Source organism: Odontomachus brunneus, unplaced genomic scaffold, assembly GCF_010583005.1.
Source record: "Odontomachus brunneus isolate Ranch 3 - 2012 unplaced genomic scaffold, Obru_v1 Obru_scaffold_019, whole genome shotgun sequence".
In the NCBI taxonomy this organism is placed as follows: Eukaryota; Metazoa; Arthropoda; class Insecta; order Hymenoptera; family Formicidae; genus Odontomachus; species Odontomachus brunneus.
The window spans coordinates 2,023,900-2,033,166 of NW_022639469.1; the positions used below are offsets into that span (position 1 = coordinate 2,023,900).

Genomic DNA, 9,267 nt, shown 5'->3' on the forward strand with positions numbered 1-9,267 from the left:
TCTACGATCGTGACTTTTTGTTATCCTTCGCGTCCTCAGCTCTATTCTGTATATGTTAGGTTGCTTCTGGAATTCGTCTACCCTGTCCTCCCAATAAATCGCTTACTGTGCGCATGAGTCTACGGTTAGATAACGGACGCCAGTGTGGCCTGTATACTCGGGATTCAGCGACGAAGTTGGAATACGCTCTACGGCAACATACGGCAGCAATCGTGCTGGTTCACAAACATTTCAAGTAAGTATTCTAACGATAAGACTTGTGTACCCTTCAATTGGAACAAAGTCAAGTCGCATCGGGAGACGCAGTTGACACGGATATTACACGTAATTTAAGAGACTTTAATTTCATAGAGTCTCTAACTCACAAATGATCATAGTGTTGTGGATATGCATGGATTTACGTCAGAACAATTAATGCGATCCAAGAAATGTGTAGCATGAGGAACTTTTTTGGGCCAATTTACGCGTGGCATAATTGCAGAGTATACGGGTGAAAAAATAGGAAGATGAAATTCATCGAGAAGTTTTCTAACCTAGGTGTCGAACATGGACGACAAATAGACTCGTCCATGGCGAGTTTGCGTTATTCAGTCACGCGGTTAACTCCCAGTGGCGGAACGATGCTTACAAAGGCCCATGGCTTATAGCTAATTTTTCCAATCTCTTGATGAGCTAACTAACAATTAAATCATACGTCTGTCTTTGTTTTTTCTTTAAATTAAAACAACAAAGACAGATCTATGATTTAACTGTCAGTTAGCTTACCAAGAGCTGGGAAAAAATTGGCCACCAAGTGTGTTTCAAGACATAACACATTGACGTTGCTGTAATGAAGAAGAAATTTTACTCAGTCCACTTCCAGCTGTTCCAGCTATCCCAGCTATTCCTATTCTTTGAAGAGGATGTTTTCAGATTGATACAGTCTATTATTTCACAAATATTATTATCAAACTGTATGATAGTATTTCTCGAAATAGACGTATTCCATTTGTACATATTTAACTCTTAGGTTAGCTGAATGTTACTCTTATGATCAGATTTGGATGTTCTTCAGTAATATACGTTATAATCACAATTGATGAGTATCCATTTAACTATCTAGAATTACTATCTTTCTTTAGGCTTAAACATTTGTCTATGTGTAAACTTATGTGCCGCAAAAGGAATGCTTAATAAACATTTTCTATTAATTGTTAGAAATATTATATCATTAAATATTAAGCTATCATGCATGAAGTACATGTGAATACATCTAATGCTTGTATAAGTTCTATATGATGGGTCATTTCATAATGGTATAGCTCGAGCAAATACTAGTGCAGATTAACGAACGAATTAAAGTATTCTTCCGTAATGAATGAACCAAGTCGGTTGGTGTTGGCTCCTGGTTGGTTTTGGAAACCTTGTTAAGATGCTGAAATATACTTAAACGTAGAACCATATTTACGAAGAACCATATTTATAAGGTTGGATCTTGTGTTTCCGTTAAATTTTACATCCGATCACCTACGTTAACCACGTCTTTGTCTCTGTATGCGACGTATCTTCTCTCAGATCGATGTTCGCAGACGACGTCAGAATATAGCTATAGCGAGCTAACTGATGAGATTCGGGACCTACAAGATGTGCCGACACATCGTACGATCTTAACAAGAAACACAACGAAAATGGACTAGCTTGAATCGATTAATCGGTCGTATTTGGGTGAAATGTAGTAGCTTTGTTAGCGTTACGAGATGCTCCATTTCAAAAAATAGGCTCAGCGGAAATCTCCAAGCTGATAACACGACATGAAACGCTGATACAGCGCTGATAGCACTGAACACGATTATGTTGTTCGATGTGGTTCGCGGTAGAGTGTTGCCGTTATACCTATACGATTAATATAATGTATAAGGGTAAACTTGGAAAAAGGATCGCAATATAATTTTGTTCATATATTCTCCCGATGGGATTTGACTTGGTTCTCGAGGTGTGTAGAGTGTGACGAGAAGCAACAAAACGTTTATGTTTTCAAGAGGATTTTCCTGCTCTGCCTAATCTTGGTGCAGTCTCGTAATGGTCTTAACCTTTTGCTGCAGCACCAGGTTTTTCACCAATTTGCAGAGCCACACTGTATTATTACGCATGTGATCGATTGTTCTTTAACATATCGCTCAGCTAATTATAGAAGGATAATTGAGTTCACGCTAGAAGAAAGGATTCATGATTACTTCACTGATTAAGAACATGACTGATTCATGATTAAAGATTACTGGCTCTCTGATGGATTTATTTCTTATGTTTTTTGTATCTGCGTATTTCTTTCATTTTTTCATATCAAGTAGGCAGAATCCGTGCTCGATTCCAAGACCCTTATTCTGAAATCTTTTTTACTGATAAAACTATCCCCAAATGTGACTTATAAGTCTTACGATTGGCCTTTTGATCGAACATTTGGAGGCAGAATGAAAGCCTAAATATGATCAAAGTGGACACCCATTCGATGTGTGGTCACGACACCCTATCGTATCCAGCACTGCTGCTGGTTCAACGGGAGGTCGACTGAAGAAGCGACAGCACAAACGTTGCTTTTGCGCCCGTCCAATGAGGGCGAGACTAAACGGGTAAGAGAGAGAGCATTATAAAGCGTATAGTGCGATGGAGAGAGAAAGGTGGAGACGAGAGTGCACTAAGCTAAAGGGAGAAGGCGAGAGAACGGAAGAGAGAAGAACATATCGTGTGGAAAGCTGCAGAGAAAGGGACGTACCAGGTTCAAAAGACAGCGAAGGCGCTGGGTCTCGTCCGGCAGTCCGGGAATGGCCACGTTGTGGTGGACGTATCATACAAACGAGACATTCAAATCCACGCTGTATTCCTCAGGTCGTACCTCGCTCGGAAATGCCCAACGACGAGGACGCGTCGACAGTGGAACATCGCTGCGAAGCCCAGAACGGTGATAATCATTACACGGCGTCGCCGTCGTCACCCTCCCGCCTCATCGACTTCGAGATCAAAGAGTGTAAGAAGGAACCTGATCCCGGCTGCTGGGCCAGCGATGACCTATCGGAGTTCGTAAGTTGATGAGATTTTCGTGAGTTCGTTAATAGTGTCGCTGGCGAAGCGCGTCAGAGCAACAGTTATGGCGCGATCGATGTCTTGAAAAATTCGGCAAAAATGTTCCTAAGAAGAATACCCCATGAAAATATATGAAGGTCTCGTATGGATAGTGACCAAGCGTTGCCGCGCTTTTTCCATGTTGCTGTACCATAAACGCAGCTAATTTTCGCTTGGTTCTCTGACGCGCGACGTCGTATAACCTGTCATTATCTCGTCATGTTCGATAAATAATAAACCATGGTCATTATTAATAAATTACTCTATAGTTATTTAATTTATAACTTTTATAGTTAATTAACTTATAATTAACCAAAAATTTTCAAGATATGTTCTTTTCTGAATCTACTTGTCAACTCATTGTTTCATATAGTATTCTCCATAAGACCATATAATGTAACTTTCTTCTTGCTCTTTCTCTTAAGTACTTTATCTGTTTTATGTTCGAGAAGATAAACATGCGAGGATAACACATATTTTTCTGTTTCTTATAGGACAAATCTCCAACAAACGTTGAAAATACAGTAGACAGTCCAGCACATGGACCTACAGTGAAAAATCCAATTATTTTGCTAGAAAGATGCGATAAGATTTGGGAAACATTGCAACTAATAAAGGGACAGTATACAAGTCCAATAATAGAAGGGGAAGATGAGGAAAAGGAGAAAAAAGAAAAAAAAGTAGCACTTTTGAATATGACATTTCCCATTAAGGGTCAACGTAGATTGACAAATGACAGCAAGACACCTTTTTTCTCAGTCCAAAAGACAAGAAGATTATATCCCTGTGTTACATGTGGCAAACAGTATTTGGAGAAGAGATCTTTGAGGTCGCACTCATTGAGGTTACATGGAATTATTATCCCGGTAAAGCACAGGCGTACTACAAAGCTGAGAACAGTCAACACACAAGGTTCGAACATTTTGTCCAGTGAAAGAAATAGTAATTCTGACAAAGTTCATAACGACAATTCACATGAGAAGATGGTGGCTGGAAAATCTGGAGCTACTAAACTTGCACCGATTTTTACTCATTCAAAAATACTACAAAATGTATCTGATGTCAATCCTAGTAAAGATCGATGTAAGAATATAGATAGTGGGTCATTTGTTTCTAAAACACAATATAGCAAATGTGCATTGTGTCGACAAGAAGTAAAGTGTGTGAAAAAGCATTTGATCAACTATCATAAGATTGGATGCTCGGCGAATATGTTGAAACAGCTGGAAATGTCACTGTTGATTGAGGATAAATCTTCACCTAGCAGCAGCAAGCCCACGTTGAAGGACATACTATCCGGTAAGCCTCCGCAAGCATCTGTTAACAAAGGTACGCAGAATAAATCTCACATAGCAAGCAATGAGGACAAAACTCGTGAAACGTCTCAAGTAGTACCGCAAAAGCGAAAATACACGTTGTCCTATATAAGCGCTAGGAAAAGACTCAAGTTGAACAACGGACGTTATGTTCCTGTCCAAAAAACGTCTAAAATCGCACAAGGGCAGGTTCAGGGTCAAAGAAATGTCAAGAACAAATGCGATATTTGCTTAGGAGTATACGCAAACTCCCATAATCTTGCCAAACATAAACGTATTCACACTTCCCGTGGAGAAACCAAGGAGAACTTTCACAATTTTGTATGCAACTATTTCAATTCTCCGTTGAGCAAAAGGTATCAGCAAGCGAGATCTTCCGTACAGTCAACCGACACGGAAAATCGTAACAACAGCTCCAGTGGAAATTTGCAATCGAGCAATCCCAAACCAAGTCAAGAACAGAGGGCCAGTCGAGCAGCCACGCACAATACAAGCAAAGAGGATACTACTTGCTTGTGCGGAAGGTCATTTCGAAATCACCTTATCTTGCGTGCTCATAAGGAGATCTGTAAATCATACAAGCAGAAAGATAAAGAGGCGCAGCACAGCACAAGAGACGAATACAGCAGCGACAGGGACTCGGGAATCGGTATCAATATTACAATCAAGAAACGAAACAATTCGTACGAGATAGTCGGCAAGGACGGCGAAGAATTTAAGCAAATCGAACATGACCCGGACGGCATTCTGTCACTTGACGTGTCTCACGATGTTATCAAAGAGGCTACCAACGTAGATGCTAGGCAAAAACGACGTGAAAGCAATGCATCGAAGTACAGCAAAGATCACAGTGTTTTGAAACTGCAAGATGCGGACGAAGATCTGATTGTTGATATCGAAGAGGATGCGTATCTACTTTCTAAACAGAAAATGATGCAGAAGGCTGTTCAGCGAAATGACTGCTCTCAAATGCGACAAGACGATGACGCGGCAAGTGCGAAAGGGGACAATACGCTCGAAAATGTTCGTTCCTTAAAGCAGATGTGTGAAGCGGTCCTGAAGAAATTCACAACGTTCCAGAAATCGGAAACAGAGAATGCACCGACGCATCCAGAGAAGAAGGCAAGACCTGTGAATACAAGCCACAGGACAACGAAGAAGGAGCAGGCGAAATCAGGGGTTTCCACGATGAACTTCAATCTTACGACATGCGCATATTGCAATAAGCACTTCGGCACGGTCAATTTGTACAACAAGCACCAGTGCACCGTTGAGGAAGGCAGGAGATTTGACGAGTATTCGCTGAACTTGCTATGTTTCTCTTGCAATGCCACGTTGGACAGTTGCACCCAATTCGACGAGCATATGAAAAACAAGCATCACACTCGTGGCTCGTACTATTGCTACTTGTGTCCTAAGAAGTTCTGGCAGAAGAAAGCACGGAATAAACACATCAGCGCGCAGCACGATACTTCCTGCAGGTTTTGTCACATGAATGTCCCATTGTGGATAATAAACCTCCACGAGTCTTATCACCTAGGCTTCGGCTATCCCTGTCACAAATGTAAAAAAGCGTATTCGTCTAAAAAGAATCTTTCGTATCATGCAGTGATACACAAGAACAACATCGACACCATGGAATTCTGTACTTTATGTTTAAAATCGTTCAAACCGAAAGTTTTCCAGAGTCACTTGCAGTCGCACGACAGTAAGAAATGTTACTTTTGCGACAAAGAGTTTAACGACAGGGCAGCCACGGAGTATCATACTTTAATATATCACGGCGGCGCGTTTTCTAAAATAAAATGTAATAAGTGTGGTATGCGTTACTTGACCAAAAAGCAACTCGAGCAACACAAGAATACGGCCGGATGCGATCGTCTAAAGAGAATAAAAGAAAAAAATATGTTGTAATGCGCTAAATATTGTTGGCAGCAACATCTTAAAAGGGTAACACATGCAGACAGATTAATACATGTTTCTATCAATTTGGTTAAAGTCTCAAATTGAATATTCTCTGTTTGAGTAGAATTTAAACTTAGATTAAGGTTTAATCGATGTTGATAGAAACGCGCATATATGACATAAAATTAACCAATCAGTCCAAGCAAGTAATTTATTACTTTCTGAATTATTTTTGACGTAATATCAATATATCGCGTAAGTCGTACATTTACTATCACCAAAAGGAGAACAAAAAAGTGTGTTTTGTTATTTTTATATTGAGCTAATAATTGGATACTTTTGAAAGCACTTATATTTTTCAACATATAGCCTGCTTGTACAAATATCCGTGTTATAAATCTGCAATATCAATACTTTGTAAAGTTCGCAATTTCTAATTTTACATTAAGCATTTCCCAGACAGCACATTCCTCCAAAGAACGTCCTCAAGACATTTCTTGAAATGTATGTTGTCCGGATGCTATATTGCGATGTTTAAAATTTTTAATGCTTCTACTTGGGTGGGATTTTGCAATGTCTTATATGAAATTTAGATATGATTTACGAGTTACTGGTATCAAGCAGACTATATATGATAAGACATTTCTTTTGAATTCATTTGTAATTGTAATGATTAATATATTATGTTGTAATGAAAGAGGCTTTTCTTTGTGTAAATAAGCTCACACCATGAATAATTGCATTGTGCGCGTTAATCTTGGACAACGCACATTAATCTTAGATTATTTTTATATTTTGCTCCTATTAATCTCGAAGTGACGATCTATGACAAGAGAGTATTTCTGCCAATAATGACAGTGTAAACAGCACGCTTGAATTGCAGGAAAGTATTTTTACGAACACATCATTTATATCGATAGCATATCGTTTATTTCTTAAGCTATTACTTGTGTACAAGATGTAACAAGCCAAAGTCGCATAATCGCAATGTACACTTGATTTCAATATAAACGCTTTTTATCGGTTACAGTTTGGGACATAGCTAATTTCCAATAGGAGAATTTATTTTCTTAGAATTTATTTTCTTAAGTTTTTTCATTGGACGTCAGCTGCATTCCAAGTAACGTCATGAAAAATGTGTATTGAAATCAAGTTTGCACCGAACGGCATAACAGTCCTAACACATAAAATTTCACATTATTGTTAATGAATTGCCATTTATTAATAAATTTAGCCTCAACACATGAAATTATATCATTAATTAAATTTAATTAAAATTGTGCCATTTTATAGTTTTCCCTGAGAAGTATATGGTACTACCTGGAAAGGTATAACTTCATGCGTTAAGGTTATTATGTCGGCCTATGTGTGTGGAGTACGTATGCTATTATTTGTTAAATATATAATATCGAACTTAATACCACGTATGTCATATGTGATATAATGTAACAATATTAATTTTCCTATGTTATTAGTATATCATGACAGTGTCAGATATTGCTTGATGTTAATGTATGTCCGCCACGATAAAAGTAATTAAACAATGTTTATGTAAAATTAATGAATTGATTACTTTAATCGTGGCAATATGTATTTATCAAATATTAATTTTATCTTTTAGACAATGTTTGTCTCTGGGACATAATGTATCACACATTTAATTTAGTGTAAGGTATAATTATAATGTGTATTTTATTAAGTTGTACTAATATAATTGATTTTCTTTTTATATAATTTAAAATATAATTCGTTAATATTACACAATATTAATATGAAAAAAAACAAAGTATGCAAATAAAGTTCGTTTATGGATTTGTAACAAGTATTTTCTGAATCGAAAGAAGTTCCATCTTTATTTTTTGTTTATCGATTAATTATAAATGTACAGAGACGACATTAAAAAATTGTATAATTAGTATTTCTTTTCTTTCCCTGGCAAGAACATTGAATTTGTATGAATTTACACAGAGGTATGAAATAAAAAAAAAACGGGATTAAAGTACAAAATTCCAAGTGTAATTCGAGTATGACACTTTGCAGTATTTGCAGATATTTGCAGAAAAATAAATTATTATGATGATTTATTCACGATATCACCCTTAATATGTTAGAAATAATGCACGACTAAATTCTTTTTGAATTTTCCCTGCTATCTGAGCGACACTCACGCGAATGTTATCAAATATGAAGATGTGTATATAGAGACTTCTTAATTATTTTTACCAAATATTTATTGATTATTATTTATTTATTTTCTCTGAAATCACCATACACCTCAATCAGCAATATCCGCGCGAGAGAATATCCGAAAAATAACTTTAATAACCGTGGAAAGTGCTGGACGCCTTTCCTCACTTTTCAAATGTTCGCGCGCGCAGCCCGAGAAATCGACAAGTGCGGTTAGTGCGCGGCGCGGACGACAGATGTCGCGGCGAGTGCGGCGGCGGCGGACGGGGCGATCAAAGCTGCGCGAAGTATCGGGGAGGGCGGTCGCGTCACGCTTTCCTCGTCGCGCGACTCGCGGAGTATCGCATTCGTACGTGTGTGTGCGCGGCGGCCGGTCGATGCGAGGGGAAGAAACGCCGCGGCGAGAATACGCAACGGAAAAATGACGGCGCGTCGCTGTGTGATTTGACAAGTGAAGAGGAAGCGCGCTCGGATGGGAACAGTGCCTCGTTCGAATACCGCGGTGCTTGACGCTTGTGGACTTTGAAGGTATCATCGCCGCGCGGCGCAACCCTGCGTGCAATCCGACCCTTTCTCTCTCTCTATATTAGAGAGTAGGAGCGTCCTTTTATTACTCTATCTCCCGCCTGCGTTCCCGTTTCTCTCGTTCTCTTTCTCTCGTTCGTCCGCTCGTCGTTCGTTCGCCCGTCCGTCCGCCCCTTCTTTTTCGTTTTGCTATATATATATATATATATATATATATATATATATATATATATATATA

The 9,267-nt window shown here is 38.6% G+C and overlaps 2 protein-coding genes across 16 annotated transcripts in view; both read left to right on the top strand.

Moving 5' to 3' along the window:
* The first annotated feature begins 2,573 nt into the window (after positions 1 to 2,573).
* On the top strand, positions 2,574 to 8,230 carry LOC116841834 (zinc finger protein 724-like). 4 transcript variants are annotated; one of them, XM_032810240.1, is made up of 2 exons: positions 2,574 to 3,054; positions 3,591 to 8,230. In XM_032810240.1, the coding sequence occupies exons 1-2, from the start codon at positions 2,641 to 2,643 to the stop codon at positions 6,324 to 6,326; spliced, it is 3,150 nt and encodes a 1,049-aa protein (XP_032666131.1). In that variant the 5' UTR covers positions 2,574 to 2,640; the 3' UTR covers positions 6,327 to 8,230. The 4 variants fall into 4 exon arrangements, with proteins under 4 accessions (XP_032666131.1, XP_032666134.1, XP_032666132.1 ...); XM_032810243.1 differs by having other exon boundaries at positions 2,916 to 3,050; XM_032810241.1 differs by lacking the exon at positions 2,574 to 3,054 and adding an exon at positions 3,093 to 3,194.
* A 545-nt stretch (positions 8,231 to 8,775) lies between these two features.
* The window catches only part of LOC116841833 (ankyrin-3-like), a 125,776-nt gene continuing 125,284 nt past the window's right edge, over positions 8,776 to 9,267 (top strand). For 7 of the 12 annotated variants that reach the window (XR_004377608.1, XR_004377612.1, XR_004377613.1 and 4 more), the window contains exon 1: positions 8,783 to 9,032. The gene's annotated coding sequence lies outside the window, so the exon portion shown is untranslated. Of the gene's footprint in view, positions 9,033 to 9,267 lie in introns of all 12 variants that reach the window. The other 5 variants (XR_004377624.1, XR_004377625.1, XM_032810239.1 and 2 more) reach the window with 4 other exon arrangements.

Coding starts and splice junctions, on each gene's coding strand:
- LOC116841834 (XM_032810240.1), top strand. CDS start 2,641: ATGGAGAGAGAAAGGTGGAGACGAGAGTGCACTAAGCTAAAGGGAGAA. Junction 3,055..3,590: donor GCGATGACCTATCGGAGTTC/GTAAGTTGATGA, acceptor TGTTTCTTATAG/GACAAATCTCCAACAAACGT.